Source organism: Vanellus vanellus, assembly GCF_965231255.1.
Source record: "Vanellus vanellus genome assembly, chromosome: 22".
NCBI classification, from domain to species: Eukaryota; Metazoa; Chordata; class Aves; order Charadriiformes; family Charadriidae; genus Vanellus; species Vanellus vanellus.
In genome coordinates, this window is record NC_138927.1 from 3649122 (window position 1) to 3661664 (window position 12543).

The 12543-nt window shown below is 64.4% G+C and overlaps 1 protein-coding gene across 1 annotated transcript; it reads left to right on the top strand.

Annotated features, from left to right (window-relative positions):
• Positions 1 to 1118: 1118 nt before the first annotated feature.
• E2F2 (E2F transcription factor 2) lies at positions 1119 to 9243 on the top strand (the record flags this gene model as incomplete). Its single annotated transcript, XM_082494307.1, has 6 exons — positions 1119 to 1403; positions 6969 to 7056; positions 7691 to 7910; positions 8024 to 8182; positions 8362 to 8476; positions 8758 to 9243. 6 exons carry the CDS (start codon positions 1119 to 1121, stop codon positions 9241 to 9243), a joined length of 1353 nt encoding a protein of 450 aa, XP_082350433.1.
• Positions 9244 to 12543: the final 3300 nt, after the last annotated feature.

Here is a 12543-nt window from a genome sequence, read left to right on the forward strand (position 1 = left end):
TCTGCTCATGTTGACCCCATCTGAGGACCCTGTCCCCCCCCCCCCCCCCCAAAACAGCACTGACCCCTCGAGTCGTGTGTGTGTATGGGGGGGTGTTGCTGCCAAACAGCCTCGGGCTGGAGGACCCCAAAATGTTTTCTCTCCCAAAATAAATGCAACACCCCCCCCCCCCCCAACCCCACCAGGTCCCTGCAGCTGGGGATGGGGGGGGGAGGGGGCGGGGCGATGGGAATGGGGGGGGGGTGACACCCCCAGGCTGGAACGCACCAGATTGGGGGGGGTGCTCCTTTAATAAATAATAAAATAATTAAAAATTCAATCCCAGTCCCAATCCCAATAACACACACACACACACACACACACCCCCATCCCAGGCGTCGTCCTCCCCCCCGCGCCGGAGCAGCTGGTACCAAATAGGCCACGCCCCCTGATTTGCATACAGGGCCCCGCCCCGCCGCCGCGCGGCCCCTTTAAGGCCCCTCCCGTTGGGGGGAGGTGCCGCTGGCGGCGGCGGGAGGGGCGGGGCGGGGCGGGGCGGGGCGGCACGGCGCGGCTCCGACCAATCAGCGCGTGGCATTTTCCGCGGGAAATCCGAATTTCGCGGGACGGCGTTTGGCGCTTAAAAAAAAAAAAAAAAAAAAAAAAAAAAAAAAGAGAGAAAGAGAAGAGGGAAAAAAAAAAAAGTACAGGAGCGCTCAGGGCCGGGCGCGATCCGGCAGGAGCGGAGCCGGGCGAGGGTGGGGGGGCACCGGCCGAGGCGGGGGGGCACCGGCCGAGGAGGGGGGGGGGCCCCATCCGGCCCCAGCGCGGGCTATATTTTGGGGCCAAAAGCGCTTTTGTTTTTCCGCCTGGTTTTGGTGGAGCCGCCGCCTTGCTTCTCTGCAATTTTTTTTTTTTTTTTTTTTTGGGGGGGGGGGCGGGGGGGGGTGGTTTGGTTTTTTTTTTTTGGAGCCCGACCGGTGTCAGCGCCCGGCGGAGCCAGCCACCCCGCCCCCCCCCCCCCCCCCCGGCTCCCCAAAAATGCCGCCGCTGAGATTGTGACCTTGTAAAATCGCCGGGGTGCTTCTGCCCCCACCCCCCCACCCCCCCCTCCCCGGCTTCTCGGAAAGGACTTTGCAATGCTGCGGCTCCCCAAGGGAGTGTCCCCCGCCCCGGGGAGGGGGGGCACCGCCCTCCCGCCCCCCCCTCCCCCCCCCCACCCGAAGAAGGTCATGTCGATGATGGGCTCCGTGGAACGGGGGGGTTCCGGCCTTGGCAGCCCCCCGTTACCCACCGGTTCTTTCACCCAGCTCTACACGCCGGCGGCTGTCAGCTTCCCCGCTCCCCGGGGGGGGGGGCTCTATGCCACCCCCCAGGGCCCCCAACTCAGGATCCTCCGCTCGGCCTCGGCGGGACGGCTGCCGGTAAGGTGTCTGCACCCCATCCCCGCCGTGGGCATCGCTTCGGTGGGACGGAGGCGGGGAGGGGGGGACACGACCGATGGGGGCTCCGGGCAGGGTGGAGAGCAGGGGGGAGTGTGTGGGGTGGGTGACCCTAAGATGCGCGGCACCCTCCCCTTCCAGATTTGGCAGCTTATATTTGGGGTCTGCACCCTCAGGTGTCTCTTCGGGGTGGGGGAGGGTAAGGTTTGAAATCAGAAGTCGCAGTGAAATGGCTCATACGTTTCTCAACTTCCCTTCGCCCCTGCGTGCCTGCAAACTTCGCTCCCGGCTTCCGCTTTTGGGCCTTTTCAGCCTTTTTCGGCCTTTTTTTTTATTGGGGGGGGGGGGGTGGTGTTTTTTTTTTTTTTTTGGTCACTCTCCGGCTTGCAGACAGTTGGGGTTGTGCCTCCGAGCCCGACCGTGGCGCTGAGGCTCTTCGCAAAATCTCTTTCCACGGGAAAGGCGCCAGGGGCTGGGTGCCGGCAGCGCTGTGGGTGGGGGGCACCGGCCCTTTTTTTGGAGCTGTGACCCCCGGGGTGACCCGTCACCCGGGGAGACGGGGGGACACGGGACAGGGGTTGGTTCAGCGCCGCTGCCCGAGCTCGGTTCCTACCTGCGGTTACAGCGGGGCATACAATGCCATTTTTTTTTGGGGGGGTAGAGGGATTTGAAGCAATCCCCATCCTCTGTGGGACACCCCAAAGTGGGGACCTCGATGCGGGTTGGCACGGGGAGGGGGAGCTGTGTCCCTGTCACCGAGCTTGCAAAGCCATGCCACCCGCTGGCCCTAAAGAGGGAAACTGAGGCCCAGGCCGGGCGCTGGCCCCGTGCCCGGCATCGGGGGTACGCGGGCGGCTCTGCCCACCCCCCGGTTCTTCCTCCTGGAGGGCCCCCGCCGAGCCCCCGGCCGCTCGGCCCCGCTGGCAGCTGGCATTTAATTCCTGCCCGCCCCAGCCCGGGCACCAGTCCAGCTTTCACTGGGAGCCTCTGTTCTCCCCAGGTCCTGGGAGGGATCCCAGACCCCGCTAACTTTGATTTATTTTTTTTCAGGGTTTGATTCATTTATTGATTGATTGATTGATTTATTTATTCCCCCCCCTTTCCCCCCTGTCCCTGATGCTCGGTGCCAGCCCTGGGGACATCGCCGTGGCTGGGGGAGAGGGGGTGTCATTGCTCCCCCGTCCGTGCCGTGACCGCCAGGCTGGTTGGGGCCGTTGCAAACCCCATCCCAGGGGGCTTCTGGGCCACCTGTCTTCTCCCTGGTCTCTTTGTCTCCGAAACGCGTGAGATGCCGAATCCTGCACTGCTGGGGGCTGTTGTGTAGGGAGAGACCGGTGCCGCTGCCCCCTCCCCTAAAAACACCCCACAAACTCACAGTCCCGTTTCCACGCATTGCTGCGGAGCTGGTGTGGGGCTAATGGCCTCTTTGGCATCACTGCCACCATCATCATCATCATCACCCACACCAGGGCCCAGCCAGGAGATGCTCAGGGTGCTCCTGCCCACAGTTGTCTCCTGAATGGGGTCTTGGGGGGGCTCGTGTGACACTTGGGGTCATGAAGTGCTTGTCTATGAGTGACACTTGGGGACAAGAGGTTTTGGGCTAGTGGCCTCTTTGGCATGACCATCATCATCATCACCCGTGCCAGGAGATTCTCAGGGTGCTTCTGCCCATGACTGTCCCCTGATTGGGTGTGAGGAGCTCGTGGGACACTTGGGGACATGAAGTGCTCCTGCATCCCCCTTGGTGGCTTGCAAGCGGCTTTCCCCTCTGTCCCCATCCCATTCCCTGATGCCGTGATCATTTTCCCGGTGCTGGAGATCCCATTTCCACCCCCGGTGTGACACTCGCAGCCCCGGCAGCTGGGGCTCCCCCCATCCCCCTCACCCCGTTTATGGGCACAACCTTTGTGTGCAGATCCGGGGCAATCAGATAATGAGCGTTTCCTCCCAATTCCCGACCAGTGCAATTGCGGCCGCTCCCACCTGCTTGCTGGATTTGTGCCCTATAAATGATCCGGGGTCACCTGGTCCAGCCAGAGGGAGCCCATCACCCCGCGTCCAGCCGCGGGAAAACGGGATGAGTAGTCTCTCACGGTCCAAAAAAGTCTCAGATTTCCCTTAGTCTCCGATTTGAGGGTCCTGGAGCAGTTAAATGCATTTCCCCCCTGTGAACATGCGTATTTCGGAGCGTTTTTAACCAGTGCCATTCCCATCCTGAGTATTTACCCTGCTCCTGGCTATATGGGATCCCTATAGGGGCCGTGGGATCTCTATAGGGGTTCGGGGCTGTGAAGGAGCCCCGGAGCGAGCAACGTCTCTCCGGCGGGGTCCTGGCTCTCCGTGCCTCCTCTGTGCCGGGACATTGGTGTTCAGAGTCCGCCGCGGTTTCGGCGCTGGCAGGCCGAGCTGCCCGTGCAAAGAGCACCCGGGGTGGCAGGAGGGTGGCACCCCCGGTGGGTGCTGGGCAGGAGCCCTTCTCTGGTGGGACAACCTCTCGGCACCACCCCAGTTTCTGCTGGGGTGACCCAGGGGGATCCCGTCCCACTTTGATCCCATCAAGGCTTTTTGTGCACAGGCAGGAGAGGGATTTTTTTGGGGTGCAGGGAGTTGATGAGGGGGGTAGGGGGAATGGGGGGGAAGGTGGTGGCCATCCTGTCACCCTCGGAAGGGTTTTACAGCCTCCAGCTCCTCTCCGCTGGAGAACTTCTCTGTCTGTGCTGGGATGGGGCTGTGGGAGAGGATGGAGATGCCGGCTGCATCCCGGAGCGGTACCCAGAGTGGGGGTACAGCCTTCCCCCCCCCCGGGTGGTCTCCCCATCCTGGGGCCAGGGCTGGGGTCAACCTGCTTTCCCTGCCCACAGTGGGGCTGAAAGCCCCCTTGACCACCCCCACCCCCCCCAAATCTGGGGGTTCTGCATCCCCCTGTCCCCCTCCTCTGTGCCCTGCTGGCCCTCAGCCACCCCAAAGACATGGAGGGGTGCATCTGGGGGGGGGGGAGGTAGGGAAGGGGGCTGATCCAGCAGTCCCACGGCATAAGCAGTGATCCCGGCATGGTGGCACGATGCTGGGGTGCCCCGTGGTCCCCCGCCAGCTGCGGGTTCCCTTTCCCTGGGTGCTGCGTTCCCACACCCCGGGGAGGGCGGCGGGGCTGGCACGGGGAGGGGGGGTGGGGGGGATTGGAAGAGGGGTGCAAAAGGGCCGGGAAGGGCCCGGGCAAGCCCGGAGAAGGCAGCGGGTGCTGTTGAAAGGGAGCGTTGGCAGGAGGAGCCCCGCCACGGCCCCCCCGGGGCTGCTCTGCTGCTTGGGCTGGGCGCAGGGTGTAGCCCCTGGCGCCGGGGCTGGGCTGAGGGTGCTTGGCAGGCAGAGCTGGCAGGGGTCCCGGCCTGCCCCCCCCCCCCCAACCCCCCCCTTTTATCTTACCCCCACCCCCCCAGCACACTCCTGCCCTCACCCCCAGGGGGGGTCGAGCCTCCTTTCCCACCCTCAGCATCATAACAGGGTGTAGCTGGGGGGGGTGTGTGTGTGTGTCCCCCAATCCTGGGAAGCAGTGGTTAGGGGCTGGCGAGCACCGGGGGGGGGTCCCGCAGTGCGCTGGGGGGTGGTCTTTGCCCCCCCCCCCCCCATCTGCTCTGTTCATCCTGTCCCCCCCTCCCCAGCGCTGGCAGGGCGCTGGGAACCCCTCGCTGTGCCCCCGCTCAGCTGTCGTGTGCCTAATCCTGCCCGGCCCGGGGGGGGGGGGGGGGCGGGGGGGCAGCAGCTGGGACCCAGGAGGGACCCCCTTGTCTATTGTCCCTCGCCGGTGTGTCCCAGCGCCACGGGGTGCCCGAACCCCCCAAGCTCCCCCCACCCCGTGGGGGGCAGCAGGGAGTCCCTTTTGTCCCCTCCTCTACATGGGGAGACCCCCTTGGTGGCCGTGGCCATGGGTTGCTCCCGTGCCTCAGTTTCCCCATTGCTCGGGCAGATGGGGTGCAGCTGACCACCCCCCCCACCCCCCACCCCCCCATCAGCAATGGGGACATATGGGTGGCCACGGCCACTGGTGTGTGGAGAAGCAAGGGTTTGGGTGCCAGCAGGAGTTGGGGAGGGGGGGGCGGGGGGGGCAGATGATGCTCCCCCCCCCCCCCCCAAGTTCCTCATCCCAAATCTTGCTGGCAGATGCGTTGGGGTCTGATGCGGGGCAGGTGTTTCCCATGCGCTCGGCGTTAACCGTTGGGGTGCCGGCAGCTCGGGGGCAGATCCGGGGGTGCGGGGGTGGGGGGGCCGGGGATGGAGGCGCGTTCGCTGGGGAAAACCTGCTCGGGGAAGGCAGGGAAGGAACAGATTCCCACAGGAGCTCAGGACCAACCTGGCTCCCTAGGGGGGCGGAAAACAGCCCCCGGCATCTCTCCCGCTCTGGGCCCCCGCCGGTGGGAACGCCGCCGAGGTGCCCAACCCTTCCCAGCAAATTGGGGTGCGCTCCCCCAGGGAGCCGCCGTCAGAGCCGTGCCGAGCCGGTACGGGGTCCGGGGTGCCATGCGGGACGTCTTGGGGGGGACCCTGTGGGACAGCCCGGACTGGGAACAGGTACTGGGGTGGGGGGTGGGAGGGGAACGGAATGGGGCTGATTGCTGCTGCTAAGCCAAAGTGCCCCCCCCACCCCCCCAAAGTCCCCCTGCTCATATGTGGGGATGTCGGGGGGTGGGGTGGTGGTGTCCTAAGGGGGGGGCACCCATTGGGGGGGGGTGGTTTAGTGACACCCCCCCCCCCCAGTTCCTCTCTGCATCTGCTCTGCTGCACCCCTTCGCCCCCCCCCCAGGTCTTTTCTCCCCAAGTGATGCTGGGGGTGGGGGGGTGGGGGGGGTGTTGTCTCTCGGGGGGCAATTTCAAGGGGCTGCTTGCCCCGGCGAGGGGACAGTGCATGCAGGGGCATGTCCCCACTCCCAGGACCCAGCACCCCCCCCTCCTCACCACCCTCCCCGCCCCCCCCTTCGCCCCAGTTTCCCTCCAGCTGGGTGCACGTGTCCGGGGCACCCGCGGGTCCCCAGGGAGGGCTGAGCGCTGGTCCCAGGTGTGTCGGTGGCAGATGGGTGCCCTCAGCTGCCTCCAACCGTGGCGGGTTGGGGGGGGAGTGTGTTTGGGGGTGGGGGTGGGGGGATAACATCCTGCACCCCAACGAGCCAGCTGGGAGGGTGAGGATCCCACCTCGGAGCTGCCACATTCCCGTTCCCGTGGCTGTGCCAGGAGCTGGGGGAGAGGGGAAATCCCAGTGGGTTCCCCGCGGCTGCGGGGGGGGAGCGGTGGGGTGGGTTGGGGTACTGCGGCGGAAGCCACAGGGGGTGCCGGGACCCCCCCACCCCATCTCCTCCTCCCCCCCCTATGTCCCTCACCCTGTCGGGGGCTGCAGGAGCCCATCCCAAAAGGGGTTTGGCAACCTCATGAGCCTCTCGGGAGATCCCCCCCACCCCACCTTGGGCTGATGCCCGCGGGGGGGGGTGGGGTCTGGGGGGCTCGGGGGGGGGGGGTTCTGGCTCGGTTCCGATGTGGGATTTTTCTGTCCTGCTCCAGGCCAAGAGGAAACTGGACCTGGAGGACCCCAACTTCCGCACGCCCAAGGGGAAGGGCAGGACGCTGGTGCAGGTCCCCAGCCCCAGGAGTAAGTGGTGCTGGGCGAGATGGGGTGAAACTGGGAGAGGGGAGGGGAGGGGGGGGGCGGCCAGACCCCGTTTCTCTCCCCTCCTAGTGCTGCTGCGATGTCCCCTCTAGCGTCACCCGAAGTGACCCGAGGTGGCCCCGTGGGAGCAGTGCCCACCCCGCAGCACCTCCTCGCTGCTGCTCAGCACCTCCTTGAGCTCGTTCAACTCACTGCACGGGCAGAAAACTCCCGGGAGGGGGGGATAATTTTTGGTTATTTTTCCACCAAGATAGGGATTGTACAGAGTTTAATGTCACCAGTGTGTCCAGCACCGTGTCACCTCCATCACACATCCCACACTAAGGAGAGGATGGGGGGGATCTCTCGTGTCCAGCACCATGTCACCTCCATCACACGTCCCACACTAAGGAGAGGATGAGGAGGTCTCTCATGTCCAGCACTGTGTCACCTCCATCACACGTCCCACACTAAGGAGAGGATTGGGAGGTCTGTCGTGTCCAGCACTGTGTCACCTCCATCACACGTCCCACACTAAGGAGAGGATGGGGGGGATCTCTCGTGTCCAGCACCATATCACCTCCATCACACGTCCCACACTAAGGAGAGGATGGGGGGGTGTCTCTCTTCCCCACAGCCCCCAAGTCTCCGGGGGAGAAGACTCGCTACGACACCTCGCTGGGATTGCTCACCAAAAAATTCATCCGACTGCTGAACGAGTCGTCCGATGGCGTTGTGGATCTCAACCGGGCGGCCGAGGTGCTGGAGGTCCAGAAACGGCGCATCTACGACATCACCAACGTGCTGGAGGGCATCCAGCTCATCCGCAAGAAGTCCAAGAACCACATCCAGTGGATGTAAGTGATGCTGGGGGGACAGACGTGGGACACGGGGACGGGGCAGGGTGGGAGACAGGTGGCTCGGGGACATGTCAGGTGTGCCGTCACTCAGGTGCCATCTCTGCTGGCAGGGGGACGGGGATCTTTGAGGACACGGCGGTGACGGCGAAGCAGCAGGCGCTGCGGGGGGAGCTGGCGGAGCTGGCCAGGACGGAGAGGACACTGGACCAGTTCCTGCAGGATTGTGCCCTGCAGCTCCGGCAGCTGGCCGACGATGAAGCCAACCAGAGATATCCTTGCTGGGGGAGACGGGGAGGGAGGACAGGGTCTTGGGGACCCCTCTGAGCCCCTTCTCCTCCAGTTGGCTTCCCCCGGGCTGGGGGGGATGTTTGGAGGCTGCTGCCAGGATGGGGGGGTTGAGCCATCCCGCTCGTAGTCCCTCATTTTCCTATACCTCGTCCCCGTCCACGCTGGCGTACGTCACCTACCAGGACCTCCGCGCCATCAGCAACTTCCAGGAGCAGACGGTGATCGCCGTGAAGGCTCCCCCGGAGACGCAGCTGGAGGTGCCGGACTTGAGCGAGGTGCGTGCGGGACCGGGGTCGGTGCTGGGGTGCGGGTGCTGCCGCGGGTGCTGCCGCGCCGTCCTTGATGGGTACATCGGCAGTGTCCCAAGGGTGCAGCCCAGTATGGCCCTGGGTGGTTTTGGGGTGTCTCCGTGGGGCTGTTTGACCCTGAGCTGGTCCTTTAGGGGTTGCTGTGCCCTGCCAGGACCCAGAATTGGTCGGGGGGCAGCAGGGTGGGATATGGGTATCCTTCTGGGTCCCCCCCTAAGCTTTGCTCTGCCCCCCCCCCCCCCCCCCAGGACAACCTCCAGCTCCACCTGAAGAGCGCCAACGGCCCCATCGAGGTGTACCTCTGCCCGGAGGAGATCGCGGAGGAGAGCCCCACCAAGGACCACAACGTCCCCTCCGCCACCACCTCCCCACGGGACCACGCCGTACCCCCTTCCGTGCCGCACAGCCCCGGGCTGGCCCCACAACCGCCCCACGCCGTCCCCCAGAGCTGGGGGGGCACGGGAACCCCCTCCTCACCCCCATCTCTGCCTCTCAGCATCTCGGGGGGGTCCAGCTCGTTGCTGGAGGTGGAGGCCGGGCTCCTGGGCTCGCCCCCGCACCTCCTGCAGCAGACGGAGGACCAGTTGCCCTGCACCCCCTCCCACCTGGACTCGGGACCCTTCGTCACCTTCTCGCCCCCCCTGGAACAGGACGACTATCTCTGGGGGCTGGAGGGCGAGGGTGTCAGTGACCTCTTCGAAGCGTACGACCTGGGGGACCTGCTGAAGCACTGAGCCCTCCCTCCCCACCCCCCCATTGCCATTGTCCCCTCCGGTCACTTGTGTCCCGAGCGCGTGGGGTCTCTGCGGGGTGGCTGGAGAGCTTGGGGTGGGGGTCAGGGGGGTGCTGGGTTTTCTAAGGGTGGTGGGGTCACTCGTTTTGACCACCCTGGGTGGTGTCTCCTCGCCCTCCTGGGTTGGTTGTCACCCGGGGGCTGTGTTTGTCACCTCGCTGGGCTCCGGGAGCGCCCTGGGGAGGTGTAAGCCCCTGGGAAGGATCCAGCCAGGTCCCATCCCGGCTCTGTGCCATAACCCCCCCATCGCCCCGGGGCTGCTGGGTGGACTGGGGGGCAGAGAAACCCCTGCCCAGCATTGGGGGTGTGTGTGTGTGTGTCATGTTTTGGGACCACTCCAGTTGCTCCCCAGTTAAGACTGGTTCTTTGGCCTCACGATAGGTCAATTGGAGCAGTGTTTCCCTGTGCTGCAGCTGGAATCCAAAATCAGCAGCTCCAGCAAATCCCTGTCCAGTACACAGAGCCATATTTCCTGGGGGGGTGCAGACCCTCTCCCCCAGTCTGTACCAGCTCCAGAGCTATCGGTACTGGGAGTATTGAAATTGGAGTGTACTGGGAGGAGGGATGCTATCAACTGGTGGCTGGAGCATCACCTGTGGAGAGGGGCTTGGGAAGCAGTAACGGGATGAGCCCCCGGATAAGGGGCTGGATAGGGCTTTTAATTGTGCCATTGCAAAATATAAGTAATTTTTGCACTGTATTTATACGGGATCCCCCTTTCGGCGCGGCGCTGGCGAGGGTCAGGTTGGTATTTTGATTTTTAAGCGAGTGTATTTAAGTTGTCCTTCCTCGGGTTGGTTCTCCTGCGGTTTGGCTCAGAGGCGGCGTGGGTGAGAGTGTGTTTTGGCGTGGAAAAACTTGCGGCACTTGATGTTTTCTGCCTGGGAGGGGACGAAATAAAGTAAAACTTTGGAGTTATAAGGGGCTGTTTTCCTTTAAGCAGCAAAACGCTGGGGCGGTTTGGGAGGAGGGAGGTGTTTGGCTGGTTTTGCTCCTGTTTTCTGCGTAAAAAAGCCTGTTTTGGGGCCTTTTAACTGGCCAGCAGCTCTGGAGAAGCTGGTGGAGAAAGGGGTTGAGATGAATTTGTGGCTGGAGTGAGCGAAACGGGTCTGACCTGCTGCGGATCGGTGATTTCCAGCCCAAATCCGGCCGGGATGAGCCTTTGCCTGATACTGACCCCCTTGAACCGGGAGTGTGGGAAAAGCCCCGGGGCCGGGTCCCTGCGGGTACCGGGGCTGGGACGGGTTTGTGCCCCCGGATTTGAGGGCAGTTTTGGAGGCTGCAGAGCGAGACCCTGGTGGGGCTGTGCCCGTGGAGGGTCCTTCACTGGGGGGGCTGCCCCAGGTCACCCGTCCCTGCCAAGTCATGCTGTGACCTCGTGATGCCAACAGTGCTGGTGGCACAGTGACGACTGGTGGTACCTGGTGATGTCTGGGGCACCTGGTGATGCCCAGTGGTGCCTGGTGATGGTCAGTGGTACCCAGTGGTGCCCAGTGGTACCTGGTAATAGTCAGTGGTGTCCAGTGATGTCTGGTGGTACCCGGTAACGGTCAGTGGTGCCCAGTGGTGCCCGGTGGGACCTGGTGATGGTTAGTGGTACCCAGTGGTGCCCGGTGGGATCTGGTGATGGTCAGTGGTACCCAGTGATGTCTGGTGAGACCCAGTGATGGCCAGTGGTACCCAGATGGGTCATGGTGCATGTTGCAATGCTCGTCTGGTGGAGCAGAAGAAAAGGAGGAGGAAGAAGAGGAGAAGGAGAAGGAGGAGGAGGAGGAGAACTCCGGGTCAGGTAAAGCGGGTGAGGGTCACAGAGAGCTGTAGCCACGGTCTTGTCCCCATCCCCCGTGGGGCTGCCTGTCCCTGAGCCGCTGGGGGATGTCCCCCGGCCGTGTCACCCGCCCACCCCCCGCAGTCCCCAGGCCGGCCAGGAGGTGGCAGGGCCACCCCAGCAAAGGGGCTGTCCCCAACCCCGCCCCCGGAGGGACCCCGCGGTACCCCCGGGAGAAGTGGGGTGTCTGGGGGGGGTTCTCGGCCCTTCCCGGGGGGGCTTCAGGGTTTGGGGGGGGGGTCCAGTCCGGCCCACGCTGCTGTGCGCCTCTGCCGTGGGCTGCCCCTGTGGTTGCTCTGCTGAGGTCAGTGTGTGTGTGTGTCCCTCCATGTCCCCCCCAAAGAGGCTCTGGGGGTGCCTGGGTGCTGGGGGGCTCCTACTCATGCGGAACCCCCAAATTTCCCCTGTTCCCATCCTGCCTGGGCTGCAGCCTCTTAACCCTGTGTCTGCCAGAACCTGCCAGGTCCCCCCCCCCTTCCCCCCCAAATTGGGGTAGGCAGACTGCACCCCAAGGCTAAACCACGGGCACTTCTGCGTGCCGGTGCCTGAAGGATTAAATCTTTAACGTGCCACCGTTCACCCGACAGACTGCAACGGCTCTTCCCGGTCCCCCCCAGCGCCCCAGTAACACTGGATCAGAGCAGGACTTGGCCCCGGCTCTGTCTGGTTGGGCACAATCCTGAGTTTTACTGAGGCTCAGTAAAGGGGACGGGGGTCTGTCACCCCCCGATCGACCCTGGGTGAGGGGTGCTTGGTGCTGGGGGTAGGAGCGAGGGGTTTAGGGGGGTCTGCAAAGCAACCTCACCGCCACGTCATCCTCGTGGCAAACCAGCCCCGCAGAGCACGGCTGAGGCTTTTTGTCCCCTTCTTTCCACTTTACCACCAGCCCCATCCCCACGGTGGGAAGCGCTCGGTGGGTGCCCGGCCTCAGCGACTGCCCGCGGGGTGTCCCGGCTCCCCCATCCTCCGGGAATGGCAAATAACCAGGGAATAGGACAGCAGAATCCAGCTCCTTGGTCGGGCGAGGAGAGGGGTTGGGCAGCCACAGAGGTCTCCTCTGGTGGGACAACGTCACCCCCGAGCTCCCCGGCCACGGGTGAGCCGAGGCCTCCGGGAATCGATCCCTGCCCGGAGAGGCATTGACCGCTGCAGGGCCGAGGAAGGGCAAGGTGGGGGCAGCTTCCAGTTAAACCAGTGCTCTGGAGGGGACTGGGTTTCATCGCAAGCTCTACTTGTGTCCCCAAGGCGGTCTTCGGGCGAGACATCGCTCCCGGCATCCCCCGCTGCTCTCCGTCTCCCATCGCGCCGGGATGGGACTCGCCCATCGCCCGCTCGCCCGGTGGGTTGCCACCCACCCCTGGGTGCTCGCCAGCCCGTCCCTGGGCTAGGTGGGTGCTGGGGTGATGCTGGGGG